Genomic DNA, 25715 nt, shown 5'->3' on the forward strand with positions numbered 1-25715 from the left:
AAGGTGGCCTTCATGTACTTCACTTGAATAACCGCCACTGTAATAAGCGCCATGCACTTCTCTTATTTTGTTTTTCTGTGGTGTTAGCTCATTTCGAAAAGTATTTAAAAATTTTATATAACACTCAAATCTAAATGAAGACAAATAATTTTTTATCGTAAATCAGTACTTTTCAGGTATGATTTCACTACTTAATGGTATGTTTTCCTCTTTCTTGAATAGCTGACTCGAGCAAATAAATGCTTGCATAAAGTATGTGCAAACTAGACAAATATCCATAAGTAGCAGATTATTATCCAACTTTGCTTCAACTCATGAAGCAGCCAAGTGTGAGAAAATTTTGTACTTACAAATCCATCATCCTAATTACAGTTTCACTGCCCTGTAATCTTCTCAACAGTGCAATTTCATTGAGATAACCCTGTGCAACTGCAGGTTCAGCTACTGACAGCTTGACTCGCTTCATGGCTAGTAGTCTTGAGGTATTGGGTATCAGCACCTGTGTAGAGTTGTACAGAAATAATTACAAGGTTCACTAAGGGAGAGAATTAATTCATATGAATAATATCTACGAGTTCAGTATATTTGCAACATTCATGGCACAATAAAAGTTAGGTTTATTAAAGTTGTATATTTTCTCATTTCTACCAAATATCACAAATACTCTAAAATGCATACATCAGTCTGAAATATCCTCTGGGGAGGCCGAGACGTAGATGGGAGGATATTAAAATGGTTTTGAGGGAGATGGAATATGATGATAGAGACTGCATGATAGAGACTGATGGTGGGCTTATGTGAGAGCAGCAATGAACCTCCGGGTTCTCTAAAAGCCATAAGTAAATAAGTCTGAAATATCAGTACGACCATTTTTTCAAAAATCTTTTTGAATAAAGATTCCTCATTCAATGACACATTAAGTATTGTCTTGTATCTGTATATACAAAAAGCTACTCAGAAAAAAGTTTTGTTTCCTACAAAATATCAGAAGACAATGTTATCCCCACTCACCTACATGAGATCCCAATTATTATCACTTAACACAACTATGGCGACTATCAGCAAAGTAAGGAGGGAACGTTTCCTACTCACCCCACATTTGTTTGATTGGCAGGCAAGGGATAACGCAGTTGTTTTGCTAAGTCAAGTACAGTTGTGGATTCGTCACACCTTGCGCATCAGTAATTTCTCCGCTCTTTTTTCTTGTTTCAAAATCTTTAAGTCTTTTGTTTATATGAAGTACATGTGTCATACAATACTTATTACAACCACCTACTGTGATTAGGCAAATTATATGCTCTTTAATTGTATAACCATTCCTTTATCATGTGCAAATTCTTGAACTATCTTGTGATCAACATAATTTTTTTATTTTTAAAACAAGAAAGAAACCAACAACGCTGTACAATATATTAAAAAATATAATGAGCAACATAATAAATTGTTTTTTTTAACCAATAAAGAAAGTAACTAAGCGCCATTGTCATTTAACTTGAAAACAAATTAAACACAATATAATGATCAACATAATCAATTTATGGTTTCTTTGTAAAAACATTAAAGAAAGTAACTAAACTCTATTATCATTTAACTTTAAACAAAATATATCACACAAGAATTAAACTTTTCATTTTTTTGTTGTTGATGGCCTTCGGAGTTTCTCGTTATTAATTAAAAATGATATATTTGGCTCTAAAGTAGAACAACTCAATACTGAAACTAAATGCATATCTGTGATCCTAGACCTGGAGATACTTTTGGTCATATTCATTTTGAGAAAAAGCTGCTCACAACAGTAAGTTGAGCCAAACTTAGATACAATACGTTCAGATTAGGAATTGATCCTCTGGTAGGTATTTAAAGAGATTTAATCCATTTTTTCTTAAACACTTTACTGGCGTGCTTGTTTGCATCTCTATAGTGGCTCTGCTGCTTGGGTAACAAAAAAATACAAATGAATATTGAACAGACACATCTCCTTGTCCATTGCAGTTACTTCTGAAAATCTTTCTTGGAAAGAGAGCGCATCAAGTAGGCCTAATATGCACTCAAAGTTTTAAATAAGTAAGTTCAGTTCCAGATACTTATTAAAATAATAAGTAACTAAACCCCGAAAATACCATAAACATATCTTGTTTTGTATCTTTCCACAAATTTTATGAAAGTAGCTTTTAAAATTGTAAATAAATACCTATAAGATCATCAAAGTCCCTTTATGCTTCCGATCAAAGTAGCGTTTAATACTGAATCGTTTTATATGTGCAATTTTAAACCCGCATATTAAGCAGCAGACTTTCTTCTTTTTGTAAGTAACAAAAAATTCTTTCTGCCACTCTTCCTGAAACTGATGTCCTGAGATCGAAGCCATACCCGCCACCGAATGAAGCGTGTCTTTATGATGCACCAGGCGGAGGAGATGGTCAGTGGAGTGAGGTAAGGAGGCTTTCAGTATAGTGGCCCTTCGGAGCCATTTTTCCCCATGGTTGACTTAACATATGTTACCAAGAGTTGAGAATGGATTAGGCCTAATTATTGAATTATTGTGCTGTAGATTTTATAATGCTGAAAGAATACCTGAATGGATAGCTTAGGTACGTCATAAAAAATGGACGATAATCTATTAAAAATGGCTTAATTTTGGACCAGAAAACAGATGTAGAAATGACAATTCAAATTGGAATAGGTGATGTAAAGAGTATCAAGGTTTCGAAGAGAAGACAATGGAAATTAAAGGTCCAATATAAAAAAAAATAGCTGGTGATTATTTGGAAAGCAAATTTTAACAACTGCCTGGTTTCCAGTATTTTCAGATATGGTCAAGATGGTAACAAGGCAAAGATGATGGGATATCATCAGGGACTAGCCAGCAGGTACATCTACACTTGGAAGTAGATGATATTAAGATCATTTTAAGAATCAGTCAAATTTACTGTTTTTACATCCCAATGGTTCCAACTTTACTTCCTTCCGTGAGAAAGCCATACCTTTGAATCTTCAGCTGAAAAATTCATTACTGGTACTGTACTTATTTTTGGGTATATTATACCAATTTTGGGTTCAGAGACAATGACCTTAAAAAAGCTATAAAACAAGAGAAAAAAGAAACGAACCAAAATGCAGAATACTTACTTGTAGTACTTCACTAGAGCCACCTCGACCTAGAACACATTGTATTATGTATTCTTTGCCATTTACAATTATACATTTCCCTTCCCTTTCGACTACTTTCGACATATTTTCATTTTCTTTGGGAGACTTTTCTTGCACAATCCCACTATCAGATTTGTGTGCAGTTGGCATCACAATATACTCTTGAGCATTAATAACAGTATTTGCTCCATCAGTTCCGTCAGTCATTAGTAGCAAACTCTGTGAATTCGTGGTTGAACTTCTTTCTACCGGTCGTGAATTAGAATGTACAACTGAATTACCTGTAGAACATTTCTGATCAGATACATCTTGTTTTGCAGGTATCGTTTCATCAACTAAAGGAATATTTTTCTTCACATTGTGGCTAAAAGAATGTCTCTCTCTATTAAACATATCATCATGTAACTGGCTCTCTAGTCTGCTGGATTTTTCTGCAGCTGTTTCCAGCTCTCTTTCTGAATTTGAATTGAAAATATCTGACGAATGATACGCATTTTCTTTCATACTTCTTTGCTGTAATAATGTAACACAATCCATATTTTTTCTAGCAGGTGTTTTAAAATCTTCTTTTGCAGTAAGGTTGGGTGTAATTGAATTCAAATGAAACATTTTGTCATTACCATGAATTTCAATACTGGATGAGTAACTTGTTGTGAAATTATTTTTTGCAGGTGTTGTAAAATTAAGTGGCATGTGGTCCACTTTACTTTGTTTATTTTCACTCTTTTCAAATTGCTGATATGGTTTAATGTTTTTAGATTCCAATTTGGAATGCATAATATCTGGCAAGTTTATTATATCCTGAAGTACAGGTCCTTTGTTTGATATTACACCATTATTAATGGAAGAACACTCTTTCTGAAAATTACCGTTCTTCCTATGTAATTCAGTAACTGCAGATTCACGATAAAATTGCAGTTTTTCATGATAACGAAACATTTTCTCCTTATCACCTGTGAGAAGATCTGAATCAGAAATGTGATCGTATACACCTTTCTTATAGTTAGAGTCCTGTGAGAAAAGTTCAACACTACAATGCTTTTTCTTTGCAGAACTTTCAATATGATCAACATAAGCATCATATTTATGTGATTCACTAACTTCGACTGCTTGGGAAGTCAAAATGTAATCCCTCAATTTTTCTGAATGTTGCATATCTAATTCCTGTGTCCCAAATGATTCGTCAACTTTCATATTTGGTGACAATTCTTCATATGAACTAGAGAATCTTTCTGCACCATCCCTATATCTTCCACATGAATTTAATCCCATAACTTCATCACCATCTTCATTATAGGAAGCATCACTATTGAGTGACAACGACATATCACTGTTGTCATTTACACTTGTCTCATTACAGCCATTTTTAGCAGTGTCTCTTAACTGTTGTAATAATGGCAATATAGGAACTGGAGGTAGTTTTGGAGTTTGCCTCAGTTTTCCCAGAGACCTATAACGAAAAAAAGAAATATTTATTTATTTATTTGTCTATAATAGGGCAAAGCCCCAATTACAATAGACAGCACAAATATTTGTTTAAAACTTAGAATTGCAGATAACATGAAAAAAAAGAGATAAAACAGATACAAATGCAAGATACATGTGTAAAAAAAAAACAGACAAATAGATACTGGTACCTAAATAAAAGACAGATATAGATATAAATGAAAAATGCAAAATAAAAATAAATGAAAAATAGATAAGTATCATAGCCGAAAATGTAAACTGTAGCTATAATTGGCAAATTACAGAGTAACAAATATATATAGCAATATTATTTAAAATCAACTACCTTCAGTATATTAATAAAAAAAAATGTTTATATTTCATGTAAGAAATGCTGAAATCTAGATCCCATGTTTTACATATTTCATTGAAATTTGAACACATTTTTAACACTGGTGAATTTTTTATGTGCTGAAGTGTTTGGTTTTTTATAATATAACAATTGACGATTTCTCAAATGTGATGTTCTAGCGATATATACTGTATATATAAGAATATAATTCTAATTTGGTAAGAATTATCATCAATACCTGAATATTCACAACATTATAACATACAAGTTATGGTACTTTGAATAGTCCTCCAACAGCAATGAACCTTTTCTTACTAATGGTAGGAATATTGCTGTGACTTTTGACTCATGCATTCTTCACGAAAGAGGAATGACTAGTATAATGTCTCTGAAGTTCACCATGGTGTTGTCAACAAGCACCAGCCATCAAAACACGCAACTATTGGAAATTTATGTGGCCGGGCTTATGCCCCAAATGCACTTAGCCACCAGCATGGTTTAGGAGTTAACAAGTGATATTTGTGCTTCGAAGCTACGTTCAGGCATAGGTTCGAATCCCACCTGGGTCAATTGCCACGTTGGGGTTTCCCAATGTTTCCCCAACTGTAAAGCAAATGTCAGGGAATTCCATAGCAAATCCTCGGAATGTTCAAACCAAAATATTCTGCTATCACCAATTCCATTCATGTTAGATAACATCATATTTGTTAGAGTATCATAACTTTTTTCATCCAATAGTGAGTACTTGACTGCATCATTCACCCAGTTAGACTTGTCAGACATTCTATATTAGGCCTATATAGGATTTTCCATACTGAAGTATGAAAACCTGTGTCATGTAACAATATCGTAAGATATGTAAAAAAAATCCTGTGTTGCAGTTTTTAATAGAATTTTGTATTTTAAAACCACCATATTTTACCATGTTCTTAAACTCTGATCATAGCATAATATGTGATGCGACAGTACTTCCAAAAGTAAAGAAAGTAAACCGTCCTTGTTTGGATATCTTTCTCACTGGTTCTCTTTCTTTGTTGGTACTTTAGCATAAGTGGTTGCAATATTTGGTAATGCATGCTGATCAGTTTAATTGAGTGTAAAGTTTCGAGAAACATGTCTGAATCTGAGTCTCGTATTTACGAATTTAGTGTGAAAAAGTGACTATTAATGTACTAGATGACGCAAGTGTACGAGGCTTTATCACTCATCACTAAACTTGGAGCAAGTGATACTCAAGACGAGTAAAGCACTTGTAACTCGAGACAGTTGCCTCAGTAAACAGGATTGGGAAACTAGATAGGTTATGGAGACTAAACTTTTAAGCCATGAATACAAATTATTAGAGCTGTCGATCAATTAAAAATTTTGATTCATTAACCAGATGCCTTTAATTGATTAAACAACTAGTTAAATTTTAATCGATTTTAAACAGTATTTGTAAGTTTAAACAAAAAATTCTATTTTATAATAACTCTATATGTTATAAAAAAGAACACAGGTTTTTACAAATATTTAAAATTCAATTTATATATATATATATATATCGCAGATAATTACTCATATTAAGCAATTTACATTTATAATGCATACAAAGAGTTTAGAAAAAAAAAGTTTCCAGTATATACTTATTATCACATCTCTTTGCTTCAGTTAAACTTACTTCACAAGTTTACTCATTATTTCAGTTTCTTTAACATAAGATATAGGATTCACTAATAAGTGTTCCAATGTTGAATGAGAAGATGAAATGGAAGTAGCAATTAGGAATGTTAATAGACGTAGATCCACTTTGGAAGGGATGAATATGTTTAAGATGATACTGGAGACTATAGTCCAGTCACTCTAATTTCTGGCAGCCAATCACATTACAGGTAGGCTACATTTAAACATGTGCGTCTTGTGATTCGCTGATGAAGTTATGCATTTCTTAAGGCTCGATAAATACTTAATATAATCGCCCACCATTTTGACTCTTTCGTTTGCGTTTGCAGGAAGCACACGAGGACTTTATTTGCCACTCAATTATTTGCTGAATTACAGTGCATTTGATTTATTATCATAGGATCTACGACATGCTAATGTTTAATGGTGTGGCAAATAAATCCCTCGTCTGGTAGCTCGGCAACAAAAGAGCAAAAGAGCGAACAATACTACTTACCTAGACTTTATAGACCTAGACTTCCTAAGACGTAAGCAAAGAGGAGGAGTCATGCCGGGAATAACAGCGTCGCGACTATATATTATGTGCTTACATAAACTGATGGGGATTCTAAAGAAAATTGGTGTGGATTGGAAAAAGAGAAGGCAGTTCATTAATCTTTACATGAAACGAGTCAAAGTCAGGATAGAAGAAATGTCAGAAGGAAGTGAAATAGAGAGAGGAGTACATCAAGGATGCCCTTTAACACCTACCTTGTTCAACATCTACTTGGAGGATTTAGTGAAGAACTGTTTTCAGAACATGGGAAGAGTGATAGTAGGAGGAAGAAGAATAAAGTGCAGAAGATTTGCTGATGATATGGCATTGTTAGCAGAAGAAGGGATGATACTAAGGGATATGATACTGGAGCTAAATGACAGTTATGAGCAATATGGGATGAAGATGAATCCAACCAAGATGAAGACCATGGTCAAAGGAAGAAAAATAAAGAAGGTAAACTTGAGAGCTACTGGACAGCTTCAAATACTTGGAGTGGGGCAAAATGAACTCATAATTTTGAAATATTTACTACTCAGTAACGTACCAATAACATTTATTGAAAGATCTATCAATTAGGAGGCACAAGTTTGCCATTTTTACAAAGCAAAAATTCGAAGTTGATTAGTGAAAATAACGTCCCCCAGGTGTCGTCCATTGACATTGATGCACTCTTTCACCTGAGTCATGATATTTTTCATGTCTGGAGGAATTTCATCAATTTGTTCCCGAATTCTCTGCTTCAGGGTAGGCCTATTTAAATCTGCTGGACGAGTTTCGTACACTTTGCTCTTTAAACAACCCCACAGTGGAGGCAGTACGCAAAGTATGCTACGAGATCTTCAAACTAGAGGTAAGAGCAGAAGACATCGAAGAGACTTAGAGAATTAGATTAGAATGCAACAGACCTATTGTGATAAGATTCTCAAACATAATAACCAGAGAAAAAATATTAAGGAACTTACACAGAGTGCGAGGAACGGGAATGAGAGTGGAAAAAGATCTAAGCTACGAGATCAGATGTAAAAGGAAGCTACTACTACTCCCTTTCATGAAGGCAGCAAGAGCAGATAGACACTTTGCAAAGTTACATGAAGATAAATTAAAAGTCAACAGGAAATACTATGACACAGAATTCTGTAAGGCAAATATTTGGATTAAATACGAAGAAGTGAGAACATCAATACGAAAAGGAGCAGAGATCTGAAGAAATGGATACGAGGTCGCAAGGTACTAATGGACAAACTGATGGAATTACAATCGTGAGGATGAAGAATGGTCAACAGGGAAATAAATTGAAACAATTGCAGATATCGCACAAACTGGATAGTACTATGTAAAATAAAGAAAATCACTGGCATAGATTAATACTGACCAGTCCAACTAAACAAAGGATTAGAGAAGATCGAAATTCGAACTGTGACAAAATATACGTGATAGGTGATGAACAGTGTTCAATCAACAGTCGTGGTGGATCATAAGATTGTTGACCTGTCACGTGTAGACGACAGAGAATTTGCTGAATTTCAAAATAAGCATTTCGTGCCGGAGGAAGTGAGACAGAACCAGGAAATACTGAGATCGAGAATACATAAGAAGAAAACATACGTGAAGACGTCAGATAAGAGCAGCTTACGTACCACAGGTGCAATGAAGTTTAGTGACATGAATAAACATTCAAGTGATTCGGGAAGTGATTCAATTAGCTTAGTGGGAAGCAAGGTCAGTGCCAAGAGGAGAAGCGAAAGTGTTTCTGTGAATGCAAGGGCTGAAATAGGGAGAAGTGACGAGAAGATGACAGAAGTGGGTGAAGTGAATGCATCTGGTCCAGTGATGACTGAGGATATAGTAAGTAAATTAGATAATACATTTGAGAAGTTAAGTAGGAAGATAAGTGAGAAGATAGAGGAAATGAAAATAAGCGAGGAGGATGGTGGCAGAGGTTAGCCAGGTTAGTGAAGCATAGCATGTAGAAAATAAGTGAGATAGAAAATGTAATATACTTAAGAAATAGAAATAAGGATCTGACTGGATAATGACTAGTAAGGATTAGCAACAAGTATTATTAGAAACAGGGTGTGTTCGATATAAGTGAACTGGAAATCAAGAAAGGAGTTGTAAAAGTGACAAATTTGAATTATCTAAATTAAGACGTTTGTTTTTAAAGGGAATACCGATCACTTTAGATGGGAACAAAAGTAAGATATTATATAGTAAATAGTGAATGAGTGTATGGGAAAGAGGATACAATAATGATGGAATATAAGTAAGAGGTATGAATTTAAATTAGAATAGCATCTACAAAAGATATATCTCTAATGAATGTAATTGTGGCACCGGATACAAAATCGTGAGGTCCACAACATTACATGGACGTAAATGTTATCATATATATATATATATATATATATATATATATATATATACATACATATAAAAACTCTGGTTCTGCTGGCGCTTCACATTTTAGTATTCGGGCCAGCAGTCCTGTTCATACACTATTTACAACTTATACACTACCCGATGTTAATGACCGACACTATTCATCATTCCAATGTTCATCCACTATGTCTTTCATGTTTGTTCACCACACTTACTATATTTCTGCGTTTATTAACTATTCCTTTTTTCCTTCTAATCCTACCTTCTATTATTTCCTATTCATAATAAAAACATATCAATTTCTTTTACTACTCCGCATTCTCACAGACCCTACTTATTTACAATTACACTACAATCATTTTACTGTACTACAGTCTTAGCTAGGCATACTCTATTATTTACTTTACATCTATCTATATTACTTCTTTGTCCTACTGATACCTATCTAGTCTAATCATACTGTTAGCTCCTCTACTCTTACTATCTTTAAAATACGTCCTACTCATTCCCAGGGGCGATTATTCAGGTGAAGTAGGTGAAGTGTCACTTCATGTATTTACGTGTAAAACACAATTTTATCTCATATTAATAATTAATTCCAGTTATTACCGATACTGTATTTCTAAAATAAAAAAAGTTTTCTTTTCAGTCGTTATAAACAGTGTTCAGTTGTATAAATACAACCTGTAACTGTCCGCTGAATAGAATAATGTCAACTGTTACGAGTGCCGAGCGTTGACTATTGGAACTTACATACAATACTGGAAAGGTGAAATTATTTGGGCTCCCATTCTCATACAGCACTTGGTTTCCATGGTAACGTGACATCATGCACTAAAGAAAGATTGTATGAGTGAAGTGCGTTTCTGAGTCTTTCAGTTACGGAGAACTGTCAGACTTGTAGGCGGAGTAACCAGTTTGCAGAAGGTTGAAGCCGGTCTCCAAGGCCGGGGGCTATTGTTTAAGGGCTGTGAAATTTTACAGTATGTACTCTACCTGACTCAATAATAGTATCCTCATTTCTTGTTTCCAAGGATCCAACCTTGTAGTCGTAAATTAGCTGGCTCTATGTTATTTTATCAGGAATACACCCCACATACATTCGCAAAGTTTAAAAGTTGTTTTCCGCCACGTGTATTATTTTTTCTCATGAGATCATGATCTTGCCAGTTTGTTTCAACACTTGTATTTGAAAGTTTAACGCGCGTAAATGTACGCATGTAGTTTAATATTGTGTACGTATATATAAACTTATTATTTAATGTATTTAGAATATATTAGTAATAAGTGTACACAGTGTATTAATCCTACATCATAGTGTACATTATATGTTTAATCACTATAGTGCTATATACAAATACTTAGGTACCAGTACATAGAAAATGTTGATTAATGAGTGCGAAATATGTATCCCGAAAATGACACGGTTTGTAATTTATTAGAAATGTCGTTTTGTAGACTTAAATATGAGGTTAAAAAAGATGTTTTAAATTCTGGACGACCTACAGTTCCATTTGTTATTTGTTTTAAAAAGTGCTAAGAAAATACAGAAGTTGTATCAAATAACTTTAAAAAATTCTTCCGATGAAAGAAGCTTTTCTATTTGAAAAGATTGAAAATTTCACTTGGAATGCTACATTACAGGAGAGACTTTCATTACTAACCCCATAGCTTTGGATAGAGATATACTGTCCACCCTTAGTTAAACTCAGACATTTTATGAAGACATCATCGACAGGTTTGCTGCTTTAAAATGTAGGAGGATTGACTTGGTATGCAAGAAATTGGGTGAGTCCTGAATGAAATAAATTAATTTTTCTGTTTGCATGTGTTCTAGAACTATTAAAATTGTACGTAGTTAACGAATAGTAGGCCTACTCATTATATTGGTAAAACTATTCATGCATTTGTGTATGTGAACAGCACTTCACCTATTTTTTTATGGCGAGCCGCTACTGCTCATTCCCACTAATTAAATAAACTCATCATGACCCTTCTCCTCATAATTAAACACTATTCATCCATATTCACTGCACAATTAATCCTTCAGTCCATTAACACACCATTTCCTTAGATTATATGATGGTTTATCCTTGCTATTCCCCACCCTATTTCCTCTATCTACTCTATTTACCTTCTCTATACTTTCACTTCTTATCCCTAACCCCTCTTTCTTTTCTCTATTGTCTTTCTTGTGCATCTTAACCTTTCCCAGCTGTTGACTCACATTGCCTTTATTTCTTTCATTGACACCACAAATGTCTACATTACCACTCCCATTCACTTGACACATTACACTCTTATTGTGACATTGTGGTGACGTCACTACAGATTTCCTCCATGTGTCCATACCACTTTTCCCCTCTCGACTCCTCAAGGTCTTCCCTCCATCTCCTCCTTTCGTCATCAAAAAGGTCGGGGTCTTCGTTCTGCCGCATGCTTCTCGATCGGAATTTGCTGCACTCAACAAAACTCCGACTTCCACACTCTCCTGCATGTCAGGTTTCTTGCTCTTCACGCCTTCATTCCTAGTACTAATTGAGTTTTTCTTCACTATCCCATTACTTTATCCTTAATCATTTTTCTTTTTCCTTAGTTTATATTTTCACCTATTCCAGATTTATTCAGGCTGTCCAAACATAATTCTACGTCGAAAATCCCACCATTTATTTTTAATTTGTCCTTCACTAGTCTCGCGTAGTGACCGTTGGACCTTGCCGCTTTCAAAAAAAGCACTAACACTTTCCTCCTGCACCTCACTTCATAATCAAAGTCACTATCAATGCTAATATTTGAGTCTTTTAACTCTTTCTTTTTGCTCATTATCATATATATATAATCCCACAAAAAAAAAAAAGATAAGCAGTCAAATTAAATGAATGAACTGGTCAAGAGATGGCACCAAAGCGGGAAATGACCCTGTGCCCAAACACGGTTCGTAGTCTCTCCATCAAATTCCAAGCTGTGTGTGGCGTCGCCCTGTTTTGTTGAAATTGATTCTGGCGATGTAAATATTACGACAACATAACAATGGAAAAGAGAATTCGATCAGCATACTACTATATCAGTCAAATGTCACGGCCATTTACATCCTAAAAAAATAAGGGCCAATTATACCAAATGTCGATATCCCGCACCAAACTGTCACCTTCTGGCTATGAAGTGGTTTCATATGCAGTTCACAAGGATTCTGAGCACTCCAGTATCGCATGTTGTGTTTATTTACACTACCAGACATTTCAAAGTGAGCTTTGTCTGACATTATGAAGTTACAAGTAGTCCCTGGATTTTCGTTCATTAAATGAATAAATTCATTGCAAAATTCCATTCTTGAGATGAAGTCACGGTCCGACAACTCTTGCACTATTTGAATTTTATACAGATGGTAATTTAAGCCTATGTGCAATATCTGATGAAAAGACCTGTTGGCTATGTTAAGGGCAACAGCTTGTCAATGTGTAAATCGTTTCGGATTGTGAATGACAGCAGCACGCACTCTTTCAATATTCTCTGGTGTACGCACAGTTCGAGCTCTGCCTGCAGGTTTGTTATCTCTTGCAGGAGCTGTGGTTCGTAATTTCTGACTCCAATTATTGTATTGCGATCCGAAACTCTTCCAAGTCTTGCAACATTGAAATGCTGCCTGAATAATCGTTGTGTTATCACTCAGTCTCCGTTTTTTTTTTTTAATAGTTGATGCCCGATGTTCTGTTGACCAACAAGGCATGTTTATTCAGTACATTTACTGAAACAATTCAGATTTGTTGATTTCAGTAACAAAACAGAAATCGTTGACATGTAAACCTAAACAGCTGATACTCTAACCTTAAAACAGTTCGGTTTCAGAAGCTCGAGAGTGCAGTCGTATTTCTGTGTGATCTGTGGTGCGAGTTACTGCAGTCTTAACAATGGGTAGGAAGAAGGGTGCAAACTGTGAAGGAGGAAGTGGGAAGGATCAGGACAATCAGATTATTCCCACCCTCAAACTTACATTTGAGAATCTTAAACCTTCAGTAGAGATGGAGGTGAATAAACTACAAAAATCAGTTGAATTCATGTCTTCCAAGTTCGACAGTCTTGTCCACACCTGTGGGGTAACAGTCAGCACGTCTAGCCTCGGAACCAGGTGCCCCGAGTTCGAATCCCAGTTGGGGTAAGTTACTTAGTTGAGGTTTTTTTCGGGGTTTTCCCTCAACCCAATATGAGCAAATGCTGGGTAACTATCGGTGCTAGACCCGGACTCATTTCACTGGCATTATTACCTTCATATCATTCAGATGCTAAATAACCTAAGATGTTGATAGAGCATCGTAAAATAACCAAATAAAATAAATAAAAATCGACAGTCTTAGAGAGGAGAGTTGGCACACACATGACATGAACTCAACTCCACGCAGGAGGAGATGAAGAGGCTAGTGCAAGAGAATGACCATCTTAAACATTTAGTGGGTTTGTCATTCGCTTCACAAAGAAAAGAAGTCATGATGAATGGTTCCAACAGTTCAGAAATGAGGCCAAGGAAGATGACAGCGGTCCTGGGATAGCGACAAAGAAAGTCAACAGCAAGAAAGAAAGTCAGCAGAAAGAGTCACGGCGACCAAATGACAGCAGCGACTAGAGACCTTTTGAACAAGACAAGGGATTCAGCACATCTGAAGAATTATAAATTTGTCTGGACAAAAGATGGGAAAATATTTACAGTCCCGTGAGTAAAATCGCTAAAATTGACGATGTAAATAATTTGTAAATAGTATTATGTCGGTACCCACATTAAATTATACAATATAATTGACAACAATGGCTAGTAATATTATAAGCTATTAAATGAAATCTATCAGTGAAAATGTAATAATAATAATAATAATAATAATAATAATAATAATAATAATAATAATAATAACAACAACAACGGTTTCTAACGATTTACTTCACTGCAATGATTATATTACCAAGACACTATCAGATTTAAAATATTTCACTTGAACATTCGTAGCAACAACAAAAATGTTTCTGAACTCTTTTACTTAATAAGTTTTCCTTTTACTTCGATATTATAGTTCTAACCGAAACCTGGCTTGATCATGGCTCTGGCTATGATATTAATGGTTATAAAAAATTTGTTAAAAGTAATAATTATAACAAATGTGATGGTATAGTTGTATATTTCAAGGAAAACATCGTAGTTTCTTTAAATGATATTGATATCCCATTGCAAATCTATACATTTTCAATTAGCACCTATTAATGACACTTCTGTTAACCTAACTGCAATTTACAGATCTCCAAAACTATGCAAAAATGAATTTCTGAAAATTTTTTAAAAGCTTCTCGTCAATATACAAAGATTGGGGGGGGGGGGGGAAATTCTGGGTGATATAAACATCCAAATTTTAGAAAATAGCTTGGATAATTTTGGCAACATGTATTTAAACATCATGCATGAATAAGGATACATGAAATACTTAAGTTCCATTACTCATCCATCATCCAATTCATGTTTTGACCATATTTTCCTAAAAACTAGAAATAATTTAATTTTATAACTGGAGTTGACGTAAGTGCAATAGCAGATCATTATATGACTTTTGCATTGTTGTCAATCAGTAATAAAAGTATTAGCAGAGAAGCCATTGGCCTTCGGACAATTACAAGCTAATTATAAACCATAAAAACTCAATATCACACTAGCAATATGACTTGGGAATCAATATTCAACAATGAAGACGCAGATACATGTTTCGATAATTTTTATAAAATACTTAGTAACCTTATTTGTAAATATTCTAATCATGTCCTTCTCAAATTTTCAAGGAAGTACAAAAAAATTAAACCTTGGATTAACATAGGTATTGTTAAATGAATATGATCTAGGGATAAGTCAGCTAAGCAATTTGCAGTTCATTTTTATGTTCAGATATAAGCTAGTAATATAATAAAATATATATATAAGTTCAATCATAAGACATAAGAGATCAGCTAAGCAAGTTAAACGTGACCCACAAAACATTGTTTTATTAAATTCTTACAGAAAATATAGAAATATTCTCACTGTGTAATAAGGAATCGGAGAATCAAATATTATTCTGAAAAATTTGACAAAAATAAAAATAATTCAAAGCAATTTTGGCAGACCATAAACGAAGCTACTGACACCCAATATAATAAAAATACTACATTAAAGACAATTATAAGTCGAAATGGAATAAAAATTGAAAATAAGAAAACTATTGCAAACGAATTTAATAATCACTTTACTATGTAGATCATGATATCATATTTTATATAAAAAAGAAAGTATTTAATACTCATCACTATAAGTTTACCATTACTTATAACAGTTTATCATCTATGTTTTGCCTTTGATTGAGGTTCTGGCTGATATATATGTCTATTATCGGGCAGTACATCTCAGAGGAAAAACAATTGTTTGTATGCATCTGAAGTCTGATTAGTGTAATATGTAGCTAATCGGCGATGTATGCAATGGAGGGGGAAAGGAATGACCAACCTACCCCATTATCTCCTGGCCTAGTTGCCTTATAAGTGGTGCCTTATTGGTATCATTTGTGAGGTTCAGACTAATCTTAGGACAGTTGACTAAACAAAATAACATTTATACTTATGTTTCCTATAAGTGAATGTGAAATCATTAATATTGTAAATAGTTTTAAAAATAATGTGGCCCCTGGTATTGATGGTATTACAACAAATACCTTGAAACATATTATCGAAGCTATTTCTAAATTTATATTTAATTTGTGCATATCTCAAGGTGTATTTCCCCCAGTCCTAAAACATGCTGTGGTGATACCAATTCACAAGTCTGATGACAAAAATAATCTTAATAACTACAGATCCATTTCACTATACCCAGTCTTTCTAAAGTATTTGAACAATGTATAAAAACACAGTCAATACAATTTTTATAAAAAAAAACTACTAAATGATAATCAATTTGTTTTCAGAAAAAATCTGTGCACTGATGATGCTATTATGGCAATTACTTAAAAAATATTTCAACAATTAGACGTAGGAAATGTCTAGGAATTTTTCTAGACTTACAAAAAGCTTTCAATACACAGTATAAGTTGAATAAAATGAATGTGTAATCAAGATGTATAACATGAATAGATTGGGAATTAATGGATTGGCTTTAAAATTATATAAATCTTACTTAACAGGACTCAATCAACTAAAATCAATGATCACCTTAGTGAATCACGTAACATTGATATAGATGTACTTCAGGGGATGATTCTAGGTCCTGTTTTGTTTTTAATATATATAAAAGATTTACTTAAAATTGACATTGACAAATATTCTGGTAGCCTACTCTGTATTCTTATGCTGATGATACTGTGGTTATATTTAGCAGTTCGAGCTGGAATGAAACTTATCAAAATTCTAACAGTGGTATTAACATTATGAAAAAATGGCTGGAAGTTCCCTTACTTTCTTTGAATGTTTTTAAAACAAAATTAATATTAATTTTCATTAACATCACATGGCTTGAACTAGAAATAATTAATTATAGAAATATAACAATACATTATTGTAACCTATCTACTTGCTCATGTCACATCTTGAGTATATCCTCACAAGTTAAATACTTAGGTATTATTATTGACCAACATTTAAAATGGGACAAGCACATCTCCTTCTTGTGTAACAGATTGTGTAGAACAATCCACAAATTTTCCGTTCCACATTCTTATTTACCTATTTATGTTCTGCATACTCTGTACTTACCTCTGTTTAAATCAATAATTCAGTATGGTATATTCGGTTGGGGAGGAATGACAAAATCGACACTCCACCCTTTAAATTTGCTCCAAAAAGAATTACCAAAATTTATCTATATAAACCTTTTAATTACCCAACGAAATTAATTTTTCAGGAATTTGGTATATCAAACTAGGAATAAATTTATAAACAAACATTGCTGATTTACTTCCATAAAAATCACAATAAATTTAATTTGATCTTCATGAATACCATACGAGACAAAATTAGTTTCTTTCTAAACACTCCCAAATGCCACACAACTGTTGGATTAAAACACAGCAGAAATTTTGGAACCAGAATATATAATGCATTAATTAGAGCTTACTCTGAACAAAGTACATGAACACACACACATTTAGGAAACAAATTAGAGTAATTATTTAATTGTTGTCTTTTCTTAAGGTAACAGAGTTTAAAATTGATATCTAATACTCGTGTACTTTGTATTTTCTATATTTATATATGTTATTACATGGTCTGTATTTTACTATATTAATATTATTGTGCTGAATGAACACTCTTCAATTTTGCATAAACTGAACTGAACTGCACCCGAGCACGAGCTTCTGCTCTTTCAGGCCGCAGTGCTTAATGTAGTGTAAACCTAGTGTATTAAATAGATAAATTTGAAATTTGAATTTGAAAATGGCATATCTTGACCAAAGTTATGCTCAGGGTTGGGGGGGGGGAAAGAGTTTTTATTTAAAAAAAATGTGTTGTCATCGTTGTCATTGACTAATGCGAGTTCTTGGCAATTAAGCCATTAACTTACTCGCTCCCCTACATTTCTCTCATACAATGTGGTTTAGAGGAAAGATTCTGATCCATTTCTTTCTGAAGACTGCACAGTGGGCAAAGTGGTGAAGAAAAAATTCCAATTCTGTTCAAGTGTTTTGACAAATAGTCATATCCTGTGAGTAACCAAAAAGATGCAACTGCACTTTTTCTTGAATATTCAGGAATTATATTTTGTACACTGAGACTCTCACATCTTCTATTATTTGAAATTTCGTGGAAATGGTTGATATTTGGAGTTGATTAATCTTTTAACTATTGAAATGAATGGGGAGGAACATGTTTTATACATGGGGTTGCCAGATGAGTACTGTAAAAATTAGCGAAATTCCAAATTTTTAAAGAAAAATTCGGGAAACCGGCATTTTAGATATTTTAACTTTATTGCACTGTTTATTAAATTAAATAAGGTTATTTATTCGTAAAATTCTGTAAAGAAGTAAATCTTAGAAAGTGATGTAGTGAAGTTATGAAAGATGATCTTAGTGATAGATATTTACAATTTTCTATGTTTTTTTCTGAGTGTTGATTGTGGTTAAGAAATTAATGATCCAACTACAGTGAACTAGACACTCATGTCAAGATTTAATTAGATTATAATGACATGTATTAGGTTGGAAAAAAGATCCCAATGAGTATAATTGGGTGGAGTGTTACGAGTTAGATGTAATGTAGAAAGACGGAATTATGTATAAATTTAGTTAGCAAAATTAGAATGTTGATAGGAACGTAAGTGTGTAATGAACAGATGGTGAACATTTAAGGTCATTAAGAAGAAATTGACTGTTTGGAGTTGGGTTACTAGCAAGAGTAGATGAGTTATTAGTTTAACAGGCTGTCGAAATTGCATGCTAATTGTAGTTATATTAATAGAAAGTCATGATGAAAGTTGAGGTACACCATAACTAATATAAATGTTCATGACATCTGTCTGTCTGTCTGTCTGTCTGTCTGTCTGTCTGTCTGTCTATCTATCTATCTATCTATCTATCTATCTATCTATCTATCTATCTATCTATCTATCTATCTATTCGTAAAATTAATATCCTACTAACTAAAAAAATACATTTTATGAAACTTAATGGTGAATTTCATTAAAAAATAATATTTTCAAATTTACTTCAGTTTCACTGTTTATATTTCTCTGAAGATCTATCATCTATTAACATTGACAAATAATTTTCCACAACATTATAAAAAAAGCTTGACAGTCCAGTTTTGAATTGGTACAAAGTTATAATTCTGATTTCGTTAAAACAGCGAGGCAACTGTTCCTGCTGTTTGACCATTTGTGGTTCATTGTGAGCTTAAGAGGGATTATTGCACGTGGGCATAAGCCAATTACACACATTTCCACCTCTTTAAATAAACATTTTTTTTTTAAATGGAAGTTCCTCATCATCAGAATTTAATTTCCCTAAATATTTAGACAGCATATTTAAAACACCTATTACTTTCAATTTACCATTTATTAATTAGACCATACAACAGAAACACAAAGACATTTTCAAACAAACTGAATACCCAGATTTGTGCTTTCTTATGTCACTGTTGATTATTGACTAGTGAGTAAGTGATCATAATCGAATGATTACTCATAGCACAGAGAAGGCTGCCAAACTTGGATGTCTTTTTCCTGTACTCAACAATCAAAACATGTCATGAAGTAGAAGTGGTGTTTGATAGTGTGACAGCCGGGTGTCGATCGTGCGTCCCACAGAGAGAGGGGACGTGAGAGACGGGCGACGTGGCGGGGGAGGTTGCGCGCGCATCTGGTGCACGCCAAGAGGGGAAGAAAGCACTGTGGCGCAAGGCGAAAGGGGACGCAAAGCTGTAGGTGCTTCGCTATGCGAGGTGAAGAGGGGAACAAAACCTCCCGAACAGACGTGCGGAAACAAGCCGCGAGTAACATGTGGAAGACACCAGAAACGGAAACTCCCAGAATCGTACTTTCTGGAAACTATGGTTTAGTAATAAATACAGGACGTGAGGAGAAGAGAGTTCAGTTTTTGGTTAGCAAGCCAGTCAGTCTTGTGTAGCAGTGAAGCCAGCTTCGAGACCGGAGTTCGACATGAGTGTGTGTCCGCAACTGTGCGAGCGTCCAGGCGAATGCAGCGTATCCGGAGTCAGTGGTTCGATGAGCAGTGGACCGCAGTTGGGGGACCTGAGTTCAAAGTTCAGTGGACTGTCTCTGCAAGTCTTGGGTTTGATATATGGTAACTTGAGTGAATGAGCTAGAAGAACTAGCTAAGGCAAACGAACTGTGAACTGAGAACTGACAGTTTTGTGTTGTAAATAGTGCTTTGTGAACATTAGTTGAGATTAGCAGAACTTTGTTGTTCTCAATAATCCAAGTGAATTGTCATTGTTGCTGTGTGGAGTGGAAATCCCATTGTTGACGGGAGTGTTTCAATTCAGTTATAGAAAGTGATTATTGTTGTGACAAAGTTAGATTACTGTTTCCATTAAAAGTTGCAACTGTGTCAGAAGTGGGATATTACAGACATAATGGAAAACCTACTACAGATCCTGCAAGCAATCGCGGAAATGAAAGCAGAAATGAAAAACGACATAAGTGAAGTAAAGGCAGACGTAAAAAGCGACGTAAGCGAAGTGAAAAATGACGTCATTGCGCAAATTGGGAGCGTTTCGACCCACGTAGATGGAATTGTTCCAATCGTGAAAGACGAACTTAAAGCCGATTTTGACAAACTAAACGAGAATTTTGCAACTATAAACGAGACAGTGGCCGAACTAAGAAAGGACGTAGATCATTTAGAAGGCAAAATTCGCGCTCTCGAACGTCAAGAGGAGACGAGTGTGTTAATGGACCAACATGCTGAAGAAAACAAGCACATACTCGCGTTGGTGGATCGCCAGGCTAGAGAACAGAAACAGATAATTGCCGAGGAAGTTCAACGGACCATGGAAAGATCGGCGACAGAATTGAGGACCTCATATAGTGGTCCTGTGGAACCATCGCCTTCGGCCAGACATTGCAACGTCAAGACGCCGAAGTTCGACGGTAGGACGTCTTGGGCGATATTCCGTCGCCAGTTCGAGGCTATCACAGAGCACAGGGATGACACTGGCAAACATGGTCTTCGGGAGAGAGCTGGGCCGGCCCTGTGATCTGCTGTTTGGCATGCCACCCAGCGCCGACCAGCCAGCGACTGACTACATGGCAGAACTGAATGAGAAGCTGAATGGTTTCCACCAACTGGCTAGAGAGCATCTCAAGATGGCCAGCGACAGGGTGAAAGTGCGCTACGACAGATTAGCCAACTCTGCAGGATTCCAGTAGGGCGACTTGATGTGGTTGTATCGACCTACCAGGACCAAAGGAAAATTACCGAAGCTGCAGCATGCCTGGGCTGAACCATACCGCGTGGTGACCCGGATCAATGACGTGGTGTACCGCATCCAGCGACAACCCCAAGGGAAGATGATGGTGGTGCATCTGGACCGACTAGCAGCCTACCAAGGGACTGCCCGGGACGGACAGCCCTAAGGAGGGAGCAATGTGACAGCCAGGTGTCGATCGTGCGTCCCACAGAGGGCGGGAAGCGAGAGACGGGCGACGCGGCGGGGGAGGTTGCGCGCGCATCTGGTGCATGCCGAGAGGGGAAGAAAGCACTGCGGCACGAGGCGAAAGGGGACGCAAAGCCGTAGGTGCTTCGCTGTGCGAGGTGAAGAGGGGAACGAAACCTCCCGAACAGACGTGCGGAAACAGAAGCCGCGAGTAACAGGTGGAAGACACCAGAAACGTTAACTCCCAGAATCGTACTTTCTGGAAAATATGGTTTAGTAATAAATACAGGACGCGAGGAGAAGAGAGTTCAGTTTTTGGTCAGCAAGCCAGTCAGTCTTGTGTAGCAGTGAAGTAAGCTTCGAGACAGGAGTTCGACGTGAGTGTGTGTCCGCAACTGTGCGAGCGTCCAGGCGAGTACGGCGTATCCGGAGTCTGTGATTCGACGAGCAGTGGACTGTCTCTGCAAGTCTTGGGTTTGATATACGGTAACTTGAATGAATGAGCTAAAAGAATTAGCTAACGCAAACGAACTGTGAACTGGCAGTTTTGTGTTGTAATAGTGCTTTGTGAACATTAGTTGAGATTAGCAGTACTTTGTTGTTCTTAATAATCCAAGTGAATTGTCATTGTTGCTGTGTAGAGTGGAAATCCCATTGTTGACGGGAGTGTGTCAATTCAGTTATAGAGTAATTATTGTTGTGACAATAAAAGTTACATTATTATTTGAATTAAAAGTTACAATAGTTTAATGACTCAGTGGTACAACAGAAAAAGTTGGTACCCTGTGGTGTACATTAAAAATTTTATTTTATATCTTAGTTTTTCATTTTGAAATTTGAAGCTAAGTTTGTAGAAAAGTAAAAAAGACTAGAATATTGTGCCTTTCAATACAAAAAAATAACGTAACTTTTATTGTCACGACAATAACCATCATCATCATCATTGGCATTACGGCCCTTATAGTTTAGCCTTAGCCTCCCTCAGAACATCCGACCAATCACTCCTGTCTAATGCTCGTGTTCTCCATCTTCTAATTCCAACTTTTGTTAGGTCAGCCTAAACGTCATCCAGCCATCTCAATTTAGGTCGTCCGACTTTCCTTCTTCCTACCGGTAATGCATCTAGTAGAGCTTTGGGTGCGCGATTGTTCTCCATCCTGGCTACGTCTCCCAGCCACTCTAACCTTCTGAGTTTTATGTCAACAACAATGTTGTTATCTTTATATAATTCATATAACTCAGCATTTGTTTTAATTCGCCAAAACCCTTGCTCATAGGTAGGCCCAAAGATTTTCCGTAATACTTTCCGTTCCCAGGCATTTAAGATCTTAATTGCCCTTTCAGATAGAGTCCAGGTTTCACTTCCATATACTACTATTGGTTTAATAATAGTTTTATATATTCTTATTTTAGCTTTTCTTGAGATACACCTAGACTTCATAGTTTTATTCAATGCCCAAAGACCTCGATTCCCAGCTGCAATCTTCTCTTTTATATCAGTCACAACAATAACCACTTTCTATAATTTAATTTAAACACTCCCGTCAACAATGGGTATTTCACTCCACACATCAACACAGTATTCATTATTGCAATCCACAGACAATGATAATTCACTTGGATTATTGAGAACAACAATATACTCCTAATCTCAACTAATGTTCACAAAGCATTATTTACAACAGAAAACTGTTAGTTCTCAGTTCAGTTCGTTTGCCTTAGCTAGTTCTTCTAGCTCATTCACTCAATTCACCATATATCGAACCCAAGACTTGCAGAGACAGTCCACTGAACTTCGAACTCAGGTCCCCCAACTGTGGTCCACTCCACGCCGAACCACAGACTCCGGATACGCCACACTTGCCTGGATGCTCGCACAGTTGCGGACACACAAGTCGAACTCCGGTCTCGAAGCTGGCTTCACTGCTACACAAGACTGACTGGCTTGCTAACCAAAAACTGAACTCTCTTCTCCTCACGTCCTGTATTTATTACTAAACCATAGTTCCCAGAAAGTACGATTCTGGGAGTTTCCGTTTCTGGTGTCTTCCACCTGTTACTCGCGGCTTCTGTTTCCGCATGTCTGTTTGGGAGGTTTCGTTCCCCCCCCCTTCACCTCGCACAGCGAAGCACCTACAGCTTTGCGTCCCCTTTCGCCTCATGCCGCAGTGCACCTCCCCTTGCCTTCTCAGCACGCAGACGTTCCCCTTACGTCCGTCCCCTCCAGACCCGCGCAGCTGCAACCTTCTTCGCCGCGTCGCCAGTCTTCTCGTGCGCCCCGCCCTCTGCGGGACGCGTGATCGACACTCGACTGTCACAATATTTTATAATTTAAGGATTTTAAAATCATTTTTCAGTGGATTTCTTATAAATATAACAAAACCTGCTTCAGATTTTAGGCCTATATGTAGATATCAGCATTCAGATTGTTTGCACTGTATATCCTACAAAAATTTCTTATTAATAATAATGTTTGTTTGGAAAAAAGTTCAAGTTTGGCTCCATAAAGTCAGGAGCAATACTTAAATTTTATAAAGGCCTGAATAGAAGGCAAACAAGATTTTATATTGTAAACAAGTAGGATAAAATGAAACAACCAGAAAACGAGACAAGTAACTTGTATGGAGGGTGGAGAAAAAAAAAAAGGACATGATATAGTTTTAAACACTGTTTATAATAACGGAAAAATAAATAATACACATAACAGAGAATTCTGTTGGCTTAAAAATTAGTATCATCATATAGTTTTAAACATTATGTTTAAAACATTTTAATCAACGAATATTGTTTTAAACAATTTTGAATACTTCGTTTAAAACGTTTTGTTTTAAACATGCCAAGCCTGGTTATGCCTGCCATGCCTAGCGTCAATACACCTCAACTATTAGATGGGTATGACGTAACTGAAAATCTGCCCCACCTTGTAAAAGCAGTAACATGAGCTATTGTCAGAAAGTCAAAAGAAGGATAGCAATGGCCAAGGAAGCTTTTAATATAAAAAGGAGCATCTTCTACGGATCTCTGGAAAAATAACTAAGAACGAGACTAGTGAATTGCTTTGTATGAAGTGTGGTATTGTAATGACCGAAACATTACAATGACATGAAGAGAAGTGAATAGAAGCACTTGAAATGTGGATATGGAAAAGAATGGAACATGTGAAATGGACAGACAGAATAAGAAATGAAGCTGTGTTGGCAAGAGTGGGTGGAGAAAGAATGATGCTGAAACTGATCAGGAAGAGGAAAAAGAATTGGTTGGGTCACTGGCTGAGAAGAAACTGCCTACTGAAGGATGCACTGAAAGGAATGGTGAACTGTAGAAGACTTCAGGCCAGAAGAAGTTATCAGGTAATAGACAACATTAAGATATATATGGATCATATGAGACATGGAAGGCAGAAAATAGGAAAGATTGGAGAAAACTAGGTTTGCACTGAAAGACCAGCCCTTGTGCAGAACGCTATGAATGTATGAATAAATGTGCTTACACTGTCACTAAACAACAGCTTCAAAATTTAACATAGAAATATCAACTAATAAAACTAAAGTGATTGCATTTTTAGGAAAGGCTCCAATTTCATACAAAATTATTATAAATAATATATTAGTAGAATTTATTTAATTATTTAGCTTATAATAATTTATCATACATAAATGATATGATTAACAAAATTTCTAAAAATTACCCCAACTATTAATATATTCAAACCATCCCAAGTACAAAGACATACAAGGCTCAAGATATATAAATCCTTGCACAACCAGTTCTAGTTTATGGCAGCGAGGCATGGACAATAAGAAAATGTGATGACAGACTGTTAACAACAGCCGAAATGTGATTCATGCGAAGAACTGCAGGGTATTCATTACTTGGCCACCATCAGAATGAAGACATCTTCAAAGAATTTAAAATTGACCCATCGTAAATTATCTACAGCAATATAGACTTCAATGGAAAGAGCATGTCAAGAGGATGGATCATACAAGATAGGAGAAATGAACATATAAAATAGCTGATTATGCCACATAAGCCTATGTAAGTTGAATTAATAAAATTATGAGTTACAATTGAATT

The 25715-nt window shown here is 35.6% G+C and overlaps 1 protein-coding gene across 4 annotated transcripts in view; it reads right to left on the bottom strand.

Moving 5' to 3' along the window:
• The window catches only part of Mps1 (Monopolar spindle 1), a 239916-nt gene that overhangs the window by 166087 nt on the left and 48114 nt on the right, over window positions 1-25715 (bottom strand). For all 4 annotated transcript variants that reach the window (XM_069839761.1, XM_069839760.1, XM_069839762.1 and 1 more), the window contains exons 2-3: window positions 3130-4600; window positions 351-499 (exon numbers count right to left, since the gene is read on the bottom strand). In XM_069839761.1, coding sequence (XP_069695862.1) covers window positions 351-499; window positions 3130-4600 — 1620 coding nt within the window. The remainder of the gene's footprint in view (window positions 1-350; window positions 500-3129; window positions 4601-25715) is intronic.

The sequence above is a fragment of the Periplaneta americana genome, chromosome 11 (assembly GCF_040183065.1).
Source record: "Periplaneta americana isolate PAMFEO1 chromosome 11, P.americana_PAMFEO1_priV1, whole genome shotgun sequence".
Classification (NCBI taxonomy): Eukaryota; Metazoa; Arthropoda; class Insecta; order Blattodea; family Blattidae; genus Periplaneta; species Periplaneta americana.